We start from the raw sequence: 14023 nt of genomic DNA on the forward strand, positions 1-14023 counted from the left end.
CCTGAGTAAAAGACAGGGTTGATAAAAAACTTGTTTTTTTTTATTTTAAACAAAAGACATTGTTTTTTTTATTTAGAGCAACGTTTTTTGTTTTATTTGTGTTTTTAAATAAAGTAAAAAAACATGTTTTAAACAAAAAAAAACATGTTTTAAACAAGCAAAAAATACTTAATAGCTTTGATCTGTGTAAATATTTAAATTTTTCGCTAGCGTTAAACTGTAAATAACGTTGCCAAAATTGACAACGCTATTAAAAATATAAATAATAAAATAAAAATGATAAGATGGGTATTATTTTAGCAGAATATTTATTTTTGGAGTTATTTATTTTTGGAGAAAAAAAGTTCTAGTTAATAATATTTAATATATAATACATTGGTTCTTTTCCTATTCTTATCAAGTAACCTCATCCATAACTCTCAACATAAATTATAAATAAAAGAAAAATGAAAAACCTCTATTCTTCTTTTTAAAAGAAGAACTTTTTTTTAGAACTACTGACTTGCTATGAGTTGTGTCCTATTAATTTCTAAAATGTAAAATGTAAAGTCAGTCAATATCTTCTAAGTAATCTTTATTGTATTGATTGTTATTTAATATCCAAAAATAAATATTCTGCTAAAATAATACCCATCTTATCATTTTTATTTTATTATTCATATTTTTATATCTATATGTTACACAAATATAGATAAAAAACTAAAAACACTAAAACAAAAACTTTTTTGCAATATACACATCTATCAGTTTTTGTTTGTTTTTGATTTTTTTGACAATTTCTTTTCCAAATAATCATATTTTATTTGCGATATTTTAAACGGTTCTAAACAGTAGTTTAAAACAGTTTAAAACAAAAATGTTTAAAACAGTGTCCACTGTTTTAAACAAGTTTTAATCAAACAGTTTTAAACAAATTGTTTAAAACGTGCCAACCCTGAGTAAAAATGATAAATTTATAACTTTACTTTAATTTATCTCTTAATATGAAAGATTAAAAAATACGTCAAGTACATAAAAAATATATACATATTCTATCTTATATGCAATAAAACCCTAACAACACACATCAAAAGACATCCATAAATATCTAGAGAACAGCCAAAGGATATTTTATGTTCTCTCGATGACCTTTAGACATGTGTGTTGTTAGAGAATGTTTAATGAAAAATGTCCTTAGAAATAATTTACAATAATTTTCCCTCACAAAACCATTTTTCTAAAAAACAAAACCTCAACAAATAACAAATTAATAAATAGATAAAGAAATTAAGGCTCTGTTATGTATTAAAACAACCTTTCTTACAAGAGAATCTCACATCTAAAGGAATATTATTCGAGATAAGAGCTATTAAGAGCCAAGGCGGATGGTAGTGCATGAAATTAAAGGATTAGTAATTCGCGAAAATTAAAACGCCCGATTCAGCGACTTCGCCCCGATATTTTTCTCGTCTACGTCTCTTCAGGGGAGTAAATAGGGGTCTTATAGTGTGTTCTCGAATTGAGAAATCTATATCTTGGTTTTATGCACCAAGTAAAATATAGGCATATGTCAATGATTTTTCAAAAAACGCGTTTTAATTTTCGCGAATTACTAATCCATTAATTTCATGCACTACCATTCGCCTTGGCTCTTAATAGCTCTTATCTCGAATAATATTCCTTTAGATGTGAGATTCTCTTGTAAGAGAGGTTGTCTCAACATATAATTTTCATTAAAAAATATAAAAAAATAAAATATCAATACTAAATAGAAAATCAAATTATTATTAGCCAAGTATCTAAAAGCAATTTGTAAATTTGATATTGATATTTGATTAATATTTGCCATGAAATCAATTTTACATTGTAGAAATATTATACATAAATTCTCCCTAAGAAATTAAAACGTATTTTATATTTATTCAGAGAAACTTGATTTTTAAAATATTTAAAATCAAGACTAAATGAGAATTAGGATTCTTATGATAATATATATTATCATGAATATATTATCATGATAATATATATTATCATGATAATATATATCATGATAATATATATATTATGATATATATTATGATAATATATTATATTATGATAATATATTATAATATATATTATGATAATATATATTATCATGAATATATTATCATGATAATATATATTATCAACATGATAGTACATTGCACATTTATTTATTTTTTATCGTATTACAATAATACGATCGCAGGCTATTGCTATTAAGGATGTACCTATTTTGTACCTATTTTCAAAATATTGAGAATTTAGTGAAAATTGTACAGAATGTCCTTACATATGTTTAGAATCTTCAATACAATTTTTAAATCGATTCACTAAAGCGTGCACAAGTTATAAGGATTTTAATTTTGCACCGAATTAACATATGTTAATTAGGAAAACGTATATTTACGTCATTTAAATGACAAAAATACATTCAGGAAATAATATTCAGAATTTTTTGAAAATTTGCAAAAGTTTAGATATAGAGAAAATATTTGGTCAAATAATATTATACAAGTACTAATTGGTTAAAAAGATAAAATATAATTCAATAAGATTAAATATAATTCAATCAAGTTAGCCATGTATCTGTCACAAGGCAAAATTCTCTACCAAAAGTTAATCATTTTGATTAACAAAATTCGGAATATTTCAGTAAAAACGCAATAAATATTAAAAAATACATCTCTGTTAAGATCAAATTGTAATATTCCACACAATTTCTTACTCAAAATACACCAAAAGTGGATATTTGTCAATATTGATTTTCCTTAATCATCACGTATAAATATTTCGCAAATTGATAATCGCATTTCGTTCATTTATGTTCTCATTATTTGCGCTCATTTTGAAAATAAAATAAACCATGTTTATTTATAACACACATATTTTCTGTATTTCTGTTACATTTTGCATAATTATATAAATGCGTAAAATGTGCGATTATTGTATTTTCAGCATCACATGGCCGCGTCGTATTTAGAGACCACTTCCGGTCCTCATAATTTGGGGGCCATCCGCGATAGTGGTAGCAGCGGCATCAGCGGCCGGAGGGCGATTCTTCAAAATTGCGCCCCAGATCGCCGCAGCCACCCCGCCGCGGGCCCCTTCCTCGGCATCGGTGTTCTTCTTGAAGTTATGGACCGAATAACGGTTGTACAAACCCCAGATACTATTCATCAGCTTACTGTTGTACTTGAGCGGTGTCAGCTCCCAACCTGAGGATAAGCATTTCGTGAAATTCGTCTCAAGATTAATTAACTTCACTTCTTTAAATTAATTGCCAATGCTAATCCCTCAATATGGGAGTCTAATCTGGCCATAACTGGTAATAGAGTATTAATAATCAGCAGCAAGGCCGGATTTATGGGGGGAGGGGGGGCAACAGGGGCTGAAGCCTAGAGGCCTCCACAACACAAATTTTTGGGTAAAATTTCCTATCAAATGATATACAACACTTACAAGGTCTATGTATATTGCTTGACCTTGTTATTTTGCAATAAATTATTTAAACAACGTAAAAATTTCTATTTGATTTTGGTTCAAAAAAGGTTAGGGCTCTCCACCTCTTCGTTGTCCCAGGGCCTCCGCATCTTTAAATCCGGCTCTGATCAGCAGAGTTTCTCACATCAAATAGAGTATAATAAATCAGGGGACATGGGATAAAGAAGAGAGAAGGATGAGGGGAAGGAGTAGGAGGGGGATCGGAGGGCAGCCATATCGCAAAAATAAATTTCTGCCTCAGCGAGACATGAACCTGAGACTCTTCAGACAAGTATCTTGTTGTCTCAGTTACATGCCGTCCCATCAGTAATTAAATAGGTAAGTGCACGAGGGGGAGGGGGGGAATGAAAAGTTTCTTTTTGATTATTAAATTTATAAAAAAGGAAAAACGTCGCGCGAGAATTTACCTTCTAAGTAAGGCCGCGAATTGAATATATTTTCCTTTCTCTCCTCGGTCTTTCCTTTCTCCCCCTTCACGGACATCGAAACAGCACGCTCGTTGTTATCGCGAACTTTGTGCACCGCGATAGCACTTTGCGGAATAGCAGCCATTTTTCCACAATCTGCAACATTTTAGATAACAGAATTGTATCGTTATACTAAAGTACCCCCTGCTATTCTAGACTGATTGTCTGTTTTCTTATTCTATTTAAGGTGAGAATTTAACGAAAGATGGTGAAAGAACTTAATCTTGACATTTACAGAATACACAGTATAAATCTCATATATATCTCATATTATTATTTATTATAAATTAATAAAAATTAATTAATAATAATAAATAATAATAAATTTCGTAAGAAATTCATTTATTATAAATTAATAATATTATTTATTATAAATTAATAATAATTAATTAATAATAAATAATAATAATTAATAATAATTAATTAATAATAAATAATAATAATTAATAATAATTAATTAATAATAAATAATAATAATTAATAATAATTAATTAATAATAATAATAAATAATAATAAATTTCGTAAGATTTTTACTATTCTATTTTTTTCCTGAAATTATTCATTATTAACTGCTTTATAAAGGAGAAAAAATAAGAATCGAAATCTTATTCTTTTAATAAATCAAATCAACACATATATGCGTGTTACGATCCCCTATAGTTATTTATGTCTTGTTTTATCATGCTTTCCGCACTAATCGTCTTGTTATCATTAATAGGTTTGATCTTTATTCCCAACGATAACTGCTAGAAGCTTGCCTCTCTAATATTATTGCTAAAGCATTTTAATATTTTATACTGAAAATTGATGGACTAGGATTGCATGGATATAAAATATGTTTATTCCCACTATTAATTGCACTTATACACTTTATATTTTTTTTCTCTTTGTCGAAAGTTCGAAAATGTACTGATGACTTGTTCTATTTTAATTGCAGACGCAATTGAAACGAACGTTTCAATCGTAAAAGACGCTAACGTTTAAAGATGCACTTAAAATGCGACTATGTTCAAGACGCTCTTCATCAAACGTGGTTTACATTTTTTATAAATCCGACTAACCGATGCAATTTTCGAAGAACAACTCCGTTATCTGCCTTTTCGTGAGTCGACTTTGTCTTGGCAGATTCTTCCACGTGCTCCCTTTCTTCTTGTCTCGCCTCGTAATTTTTCGAGTTTCAATGCTCTGGAAAGTCTCAAGCCTCATATAGTCGTCAGTAATAATAGTCTCAGCAAAATTCATCAACTAAGAAAGAGCTTGTCTTTATTGTCGACGTTTTTGTCGACTCGTCGACAAGAAAGCCACTTCCGTCTTGTGTCCGCTATTTGTGTACGAGACGTCGCATATATGCCTTCAACTAATGCACTAAAGTAATAAGTCAGAGTAATACTGATCTCCGACGCGTCAACGGATCTCTTATAAGCTCGATCGAGGGAAAAGCGAATAAGACAATGAGATAACCAAATAGATAGAAAGAGAGAGAGAGAGATTATTTTTTTTATTTCGTCATTCGACATAATAAGAGCGGGATATCAACGGCCTTCGAGATATTCAATCTGACGTTACCCGACCACCGCGAACTTACTCGACCTTATCTTGGACCAAAGAACAGACACCAAGTTATCTTCCACATAAAATTCTCTAGCCGAGCTCGTAAATTGATCTATTTCATCTATCTGATTTAGTTATAATGATGCAAATATTTAAGGATGTTGTGTATCTATTTTCAAAATATTGAGAATTTAATGAAAATTGCACAGAATGTCCTTATATATGTTTAGAATCTTCAGTATAATTTTTAAATTGATTCACTAAAGCGTTTACAAATTATAAGGATTTTAATTTGCACCGAATTAACATGTGTTCTTATGGAAAACATATAACCACGTCGATTCAAATGACAAAAACACATGGAAATAATATTCAAAATTTGTTTAAAATTTGCAAAAGTTTAGATACAGAGGAAATATTTAGTCAAATAATATTATACAAGTACTAATTGGTTAAAAAGATATTAAATATAATTCAATGAAGTAAGTCATGTATCTGTCACAAGACGAAATTCTCTGCCAAAAGTTAATCATTTCGATTAAGGATGTTTTGTATCTATTTTCAAAATATTGAGAATTTAATGAAAATTGCACAGAATGTATCTTATATATGTTTAGAATCTTCAGTACAATTTTTAAATCGATTCACTAAAGCGTTCACAAGTTATAAGGATTTTAATTTGCACCGAATTAACATGTGTTCTTATGGGAAACGTATAATTACGACGATTTAAATGACAAAAACACATGGAAATAATATTCAAAATTTGTTTAAAATTTGCAAAAGTTTAGATACAGAGGAAATATTTGGTCAAATAATATTATACAAGTACTAACTGGTTAAAAAGATATTAAATATAATTCAATGAAGTTAGCCATGTATCTGTCACAAGGTGAATTTTTCTGCCAAAAGTCGATTACCAAAATTCGGAATATTTCAGTAAAAGTAAGTAAATATTAAAAAATACATCTTTGCACTGCAGTTAAGATCAAATTGTAATATTCCACACAATTTCTCATACTCAAAATACATCAAAAGCGGATATATTCGTCAATATTGATTTTCAGCTACTTTTTGCTGGGATTGTACATACAAAACATCCTTAAAAACGTGTTTAAATAATATTGGAAATACACTTCAAAAACGCGTATATAAATATTCTCTTGCATATTTTGATAATGTTATATCAATGCCCTATTTAATACAAATTATACTTGTTATTGTGAATATGTTGAATTGCTTGTGAACCGTTTAATAGATAAAATCTTTCATTTGTCTGACGTGGGACCACAAACGGAGATTTCTTGCGAAAGAGGGCAATATGTTATCGTAATGAACATAATTATCAAAACGAGACCGAGAATAAGAAATAATATTTGTGCTTTTACTATTACAAATCTAATAACCGATCGCTGCGTATTTTCTCCCTTTCGATAAAAATGTTTTTCATAAGTATTATTCATATAAATCATAATGTGAAAATTTTCAATAAGTCGTTGTAATACTTCAGCAGTAACTTTAAGTGATCTTGCTTATCATAAAATAAAATACAACACATTCGGACTGAACAATTTAATAACTATATATTTAATTTGCAATTGACAAGAAAAAAATTCGAAAAATTAAAAAATTTCATAATTTTATAGAATAAGAAAATACGCAAAAAGAAGAATTTTTTTATAAGAGATATCAGAAAATATTAAGTAAATAATTATAATAACAAATATCACGTTATATTTTTCTTTCAGAATTTTAATTATTTTTTAAATTCGATTATTAATGATATTAATATAACTTTGCTCAAAACATACGAGCAAATTTTTACGAGATAATTATTATATTTATTTTAAATTTTTCATATGAAAGAGATTAAATGCTGACATGTAAACATGCATTAATGCTGATTAATGTTATTTTTGATATGATTTATGAACCTGATTTGCAAGCTGTTTATATAACATAATTACAAAAACATAATTTCATACATTATAACATAAATTCAATAATCATGTGTTAATATATACAAAATATAATTAGTATATAATCGCTTCAATTCTTATAAGTTATGAAACTTTAAGAAATGATCTTCTATTTTTTTAATTTATTTTTTATAAACTATTGAATTGGAATTCTCTCTTTTTATTTATTTTTTATAAACTACTGAATTGGAATTCTTTCTTTTCTGTTTTATATTTATATTATCATTTATATTATATTTATATTATATTTATATTATATCATATTATATTCTTTCTTTCTTCTCTGTTTTATAACGAATAAATTTAACGTATAAATTTAATTAAAATTAAATAAAAAAGTTCCATATTATCCTCAATTAATTTTTTCTTCAATTAATATTGTAAATACATTTGCAATTGTATTTAACTCATTTATCAATATGCTTTACTGCATGTTTACGTACTTATTTTGCTTCTATAGGCTTATCTCACGATATATATATATATATATGTTTTTTAAAATGATTATACAATTAAATCTTCTTGATATAATAACAGTTTCATTCGTTTAAATTATATTATATAAAATTTAACCTGTTCTCGTGTAACTCAGCCGGACTTGAAAACCGAGCAGATAATAATAATAATCGATCGTAGATTGTAGATTGAGATTCGGTTAAATTTTTACAAAAGCAGCATTTCTTTTAAATTGTGCAATATTTGAATATTTATGATTAAGTAGGGAGAGATTTCAAAATTATGAAATAAAAATCTAAATAATTTTTGACGAATAATTTAATAATCGCTTTTGTCAAAAATTAATTTTGATCTGTATTTATATTGCTTCATGTTTATATAAATTCACTTTTTCTATGTAATTAATGATCAGATCAAGGATATTATTCAATTAAAACAATGTAATATCAATGTAATTTCTTCCAAAAAATTTATACTGATAAAATTATATAAAGTATATAATAAAAAACTATAGTTAATAATAATTGTGAAAAATTTTACATATAAAAAGATATTACATTAAATACATAGTTATAGCGATAGTTCAAGATCTGTTTTTGACGAGAAAAATACAAACAATAAAATCTCGCATAATTAGCGTAATTAATTCTTATCATAATCATGTGACCAATTTGGCTTTTTCTTTTCCAAAAAGCTTCGTATTCCTTCCTGTGCATCTTTCATTTTTAGATTGTTCACCATTTTTTCAGCGCCGAGAAAATACGCCGTTGATATATCGAGATCCATTTGTTCGTATAAGAATGTTTTGCCAATGTGTACAACTGAACGACTCTTCGCGTTGATCGCATCTGTAATTTGACGGACTTCCTCGTCTAAAATCAAAGAAAATCATTCAAGTGTAAAATTTATTAGTTAAACGCAGTAGTTGATGACTCACCGAGCTTATCATTCGGCACGACTTTGCTAACGAGACCATACTCGTAAGCTTCTCTGCCGGAAATAGGGAGTCCAGTGAAGAGCATATACATCGCGTTTTTCCTTGGCATGTTACGCACTAGAGGTATGCCCGGGGTCGAGCAAAATATCCCGATATTTGCCCTGTAAAAAGCATTATTTATGTGCAAATAAAAATTAACAATAAATTAATAATATAATGAAATAATGAGAACAAATAAATTAACAATACCGATAATACCAATAATAAAACTGGTGATTTTTACAGGATAATAGGCAAAAGGATAATAAGCAATAAGACGAGCTATTTTTGCAAAATACCCTGGAGTGGAAAAGGAACTTCTTTCCGTGCATACCGCGATGTCACATGCCGCGACCAATTGACAGCCAGCTGCAGCTGCCAGACCGTCCACTGCCGCGATCACTGGCACTGGACTCTGACTAATGGCTCGCATCAATTCTGCACAGGTCTCAAACACTTCCTTGTGGAACTTAGCGTTTATAACTGTCTAAATCGCAAGCTGATGATTTTCTTACACGATGAATATAAAGAAGTCTTATGGAAGTATGATTCTACGAACCAGTTCCTTCAAGTTATGTCCGGCGGAAAACATTTTTTCAGAGTCGGACATCAGTAAAATCGATCGAAGATCCTTGTTATCCTTGTCCCTTTTTATCTCTCTTAGCAGACTCCTTAACATCTCCAACGATAGGGAGTTACACGAGGCAGAATCGCTTAAACGGATGGTTCTGACCTGAAATAAGGTGAAACTAACAATATCTAGTAAAAGTAAATAATGTCTATAATAAGTAAAAATTATTAAAATTAAAAATATTAAAATTAAAATTAAAAAATTATGAAAATTATTAAAATTAAAAATATTAAAATTAAAATTATTAAAATTAAAAATTATTAAATTAAAATTTTTCTCTCTCTCTTAAGATACTTTTAATCAGTGTTTGCTGGTATCTAGATAAAGAAATGGATTATCTTTATCTTTAACTAGATAAAGAAATACAAAGTATCTTTATCTTTATCTTAGATGAAAAATATGTGTCATCTTATCTAAAAATTGTCTAAGATGACGTTTTCATTATGCAAAAAAGTTTTCCAGGCAAGCTTCTAAAAATCTATCTAAAATATCTAAAATATATTTTTTATATTATTATTATTAATGTATTATAAATATATTATAAACATATTATAAATATAAATTAATAAATAAATATTTATCATTTATATACCTTTTGCTATTATTTCTTTATAATACTAAATATTCTTTAGGAAAAGAGAAAGAATATGTGTTTATGATTTTAATATCCCATTTATAATCTGCGTCACAGTTTTTACAAATATTTATAATCTTCTAAAATAAACAAAAATATCTAGATAATTATCTAGATTATCGCAATAATTATTTCATCTTTCACCTAGATTAAGTAAAAGCAAAATCATCTTTATCTCATCTAAGATAAATTTACAAATTTTTATCTTTATCTTTATCTAGATAATTTTGAAATTATCTACAGCAAACACTGCTTTTAATTAATAAAAATCAGATTAAATTTATATAATGTATAATAGTTTAAATTATATTTCCTAGAGTAAAAGAAAATAGCATTTATAATTAAAGAAAAATTAAAGATAAATAGTATAATATCTTCACCCCATCTCTTTCCGTCGTCTGTACATATTTCTTCTCTGTAGATAACGTTCTTGTAATATTTAGTCCCTGAAACATTCGACGATAAAATCACTAATAATGTAATATAATAATATTATTAATATTATTAATTAATGATATAAAATCTTATAAAAGCTTGCTTTTGCGCATCACTTAAATTATTTCCGCTGATTCGTGCTGTTATCATTCGAGTTGATTCAAGCCAATATCTTCGATTAAACACGACTTTTAAGAGGCATTTCACTTGGCGTTACGAAGACTTCGAATCGTTTTGATTCAAACACTTTGAAGCATTTGTAATGTCAAGTGAAATATATTTTTCACGAACAAAATAAAAATTTTGTGATATGCACAACAATATATGTAGCCATAAATAATCAGAGTTGTATATATAATCAATAGTTATAAATACAATTGTTAAATAATTATATAGTTTGCATAAATTAAGCATATATAATTGAAGTACCTGAGAAACAGTGGGACTATTTTTGATCAAGAATCTCCAGGTGGCTATCATTTTGTTACGATGCTGTACCTTATTCCATTTAACGATATAAGCCAATCAAATAGATATATCACGCACGTGAAACTCGATGCCGATTGACATTAATGCCACTTGGTCCAAAGTAAAGCGGTTATCGTTGATAAAGGTTAATTATCATTATGATGATAAGTGACGTATTATTTAGTCATAAGCCCGCGAAATTTCAAGCGAGAAAAATAATACCTCTTAAAATTAAAGTTTGTGTTATCAATAAAATTTGAATAATGAAAGTAGAAAATACAATCTCGAAAATGATAGCTTTTTCACAAACATCTTAAAGAAGATTTTCATCTCATTCAATTTAATATACGTTTTATATATTATTTAACATTCTTGAATATCACAGCTTTAAAAATTACAGAATATTTATCATCTGTACCTGTTATAATTCTTCTTAAACATGTTCGCAATTTCTTACGATTTCATAAAATATATATAAATGTATTATGGTAAGAGGGAAAGGTAGGTGTATTATGTTACCGTTCTTTAGACTAATATATACACATGTTGTGACGTATGCATACCGATCAGCTGACACCTACGGAATGATTTGAATTAACAGTTTAAATACGTTTTTTAAATGACAGATGTCAAAGTCTGACAGTCAGCACGTGACATACATATTCTTTTTGGAAAAAGGAATAAATATCAAAAAAAAAAAATAGGCATACATTAGCGTGATAATGATAGTAATAATTGGAAATAAAAATATTAGAGAGATGTATCCGTTTTATAAATTTTCTGTAAATAAAAACACATTTCCTGGCATGAAAAGTATTAATATAAGGTTAGGTTAGGTTAAAACCGTTAAAAATACCTGAAAAATATTAATATAATATAAGGTTAGATTAAGTTAAAACCGTTAAAAAATTGTTTAATTGTTATATTCCAGTATTTACTTGAAAAGGACCACAACCACATGGTCGAAACGTCGTAATCAATAAACAAAAAATTTCTGGCTAGTTTAATCGATTATATTATTTCCAACGATTCTTTGATTAATTGATTAGCGATATTAAGGTAATTTATGTTATTATATATATAATATAGTTCTATTCTTTAAATTTCAATTTCTTCCAAATATTCTGATTAATCATTAATTAATTTTTCTAATTTTAAAAGCATACAATTTTTTTATTAATATACATAATCTGTATTTTGAAGTTCAAAGCAAATTCGAAAATTTTTTTAAACGTCGTTTTTCAATTTTTTAAATTTTGCATAAAAGAATGATAGAAAAATTTCTAATTCCTAATATTTTTAACAGAAAGATTTTGTTATTTCAGATTTAAATGAAGAATAAAAAGGTTGGAAAGGGTGCATAATCCCTACTTCGAACTACGGAGAAGAGCTCGATGACGCATGGTATGCGTTCCCATAACGACCAGTGTTTCCCTTAGCGACTAACATGGCTGAAGCCGAGGGTAAGTACGTCCGAGTGTGCATCGTCGCGTGTATATTTACGACGAGTGAACGATAACACGACGAGAGATCATCGGTCCTGCTTACTCCGCGACTTTCCGCGTCATCGTCGTCGCCGTTCGTTTCCGGCGCGCTCTTTCCACGGGCTCCGTCTATTCTAATTATAGGATAAACAGTGTGACCGCGGTCACCGGCGCACAGTTACAAGAAATATTATAGGAAACTACTTCGGTGCAGGAGCTATCGACCTCTATTTCGTAATAAGGAACGACTTTAGGACGGATTTTGAAAGTGCACGTGGTGAAAGCGGACGTGAGCAACATGCATGTGGTAGATAATCACAATATGTGCTATGGTTTTAATTATTTTGCATACGGCTTCTTTTTATTTGAATTTGTTTTAATATTTAAAAAAAAATAAAAATATTAATATATTATGTAAAAATTTCCCTTTTGTTTTAGTTTGATTACTTAAGGATGTTTTGTATCTATTTTCAAAATATTGAGAATTTAATGAAAATTGTACAGAATGTCTTTACATATGTTTAGAATCTTCAGTACAATTTTTAAATCGATTCACTTAAAGCGTTCACAAATTCTAAAGATTTTAATTTCCATCGAATTAACATGTCTTTTTATAGGAAACGTATAACTACGTCAATTCAAATGACAAAAACACATGGAAATAACATTCAGAATTTGTTTAAAATTTGCAAAAGTTTAGATACAGAGGAAATATTTGGTCAAATAATATTATACAAGTACTAACTGGTTAAAAAGATGTTAAATATAATTCAATGAAGTTAGCCATGTATCTGTCACAAGGTGAAATTCTCTGCCAAAAGTTAATCATTTCGGTTAAGGATGTTTTGTATCTATTTTCAAAATATTGAGAATTTAATGAAAATTGTACAGAATGTCCTTACATATGTTTAGAATCTTCAGTACAATTTTTTAATCGATTCACTAAAACATCACAAGTTATAAGGATTTTAATTTACACCGAATTAACATGTGTTCTTATGGGAAACGTATAACCACGTCAATTCAAATGACAAAAACACATGGAAATAATATTCAGAATTTGTTTAAAATTTGCAAAAGTTTAGATACAGACGAAATATTTGGTCAAATAATATTATACAAGTACTAACTGGTTAAAAAGATATTAAATATAATTCAATGAAGTTAGCCATGTATCTGTCACAAGGCGAAATTCTCTATCAAAAGTTAATCATTTTGATTAACAAAATTCGGAATATTTTAGTAAAAACGCAATAAATATTAAAAAATACATATCTGCACTGTAGCTAAAATCAAATTGTAATATTCCACACAATTTCTTACTCAAAATACACCAAAAGTGAATATATTCGTCATTATTGATTTTCAGCTATTTTTTGCTGGGATTGTACATACAAAACATCCTTAAAATTTATCCATAATTTATGTTAGAAATAA

At 27.9% G+C, this 14023-nt stretch overlaps 2 protein-coding genes across 2 annotated transcripts; both read right to left on the minus strand.

Annotated features, from left to right (window-relative positions):
- Positions 1-2873: 2873 nt before the first annotated feature.
- LOC105251966 lies at positions 2874-5372 on the minus strand. The gene is made up of 3 exons (XM_011259109.3): positions 5034-5372; positions 3912-4067; positions 2874-3218 (listed from the first exon to the last, which is right to left on the minus strand). Exons 1-3 carry the CDS (start codon positions 5212-5214, stop codon positions 2980-2982), a joined length of 576 nt encoding a protein of 191 aa, XP_011257411.1. The 5' UTR covers positions 5215-5372; the 3' UTR covers positions 2874-2979.
- A 3124-nt stretch (positions 5373-8496) lies between these two features.
- On the minus strand, positions 8497-11272 carry LOC105251967 (enoyl-CoA hydratase domain-containing protein 3, mitochondrial). The gene is made up of 6 exons (XM_011259111.3): positions 11064-11272; positions 10580-10645; positions 9494-9667; positions 9234-9421; positions 8896-9056; positions 8497-8830 (listed from the first exon to the last, which is right to left on the minus strand). Exons 1-6 carry the CDS (start codon positions 11112-11114, stop codon positions 8601-8603), a joined length of 870 nt encoding a protein of 289 aa, XP_011257413.1. The 5' UTR covers positions 11115-11272; the 3' UTR covers positions 8497-8600.
- Between the last annotated feature and the right edge of the window lie 2751 nt (positions 11273-14023).

Source organism: Camponotus floridanus, unplaced genomic scaffold (assembly GCF_003227725.1).
Source record: "Camponotus floridanus strain SB8 unplaced genomic scaffold, Cflo_v7.5 scaffold8, whole genome shotgun sequence".
NCBI classification, from domain to species: Eukaryota; Metazoa; Arthropoda; class Insecta; order Hymenoptera; family Formicidae; genus Camponotus; species Camponotus floridanus.

Bases quoted from the DNA above. Each gene is read 5' to 3' on its own strand.
- LOC105251967 (XM_011259111.3), bottom strand. From the start codon at position 11,114: ATGATAGCCACCTGGAGATTCTTGATCAAAAATAGTCCCACTGTTTCT. The intron at 9,668-10,579 runs GTGAAGATATTA...ACCTTATTTCAG, and splicing joins AGACGACGGAAAGAGATGGG to GTCAGAACCATCCGTTTAAG. The intron at 8,831-8,895 runs GTGAGTCATCAA...CTTTGATTTTAG, and splicing joins CGTGCCGAATGATAAGCTCG to ACGAGGAAGTCCGTCAAATT.
- LOC105251966 (XM_011259109.3), bottom strand. From the start codon at position 5,214: ATGAATTTTGCTGAGACTATTATTACTGACGACTATATGAGGCTTGAG. The intron at 4,068-5,033 runs GTTAGTCGGATT...AAAATGTTGCAG, and splicing joins GTTCTTCGAAAATTGCATCG to ATTGTGGAAAAATGGCTGCT. The intron at 3,219-3,911 runs GTAAATTCTCGC...GCTTATCCTCAG, and splicing joins TTCGCGGCCTTACTTAGAAG to GTTGGGAGCTGACACCGCTC.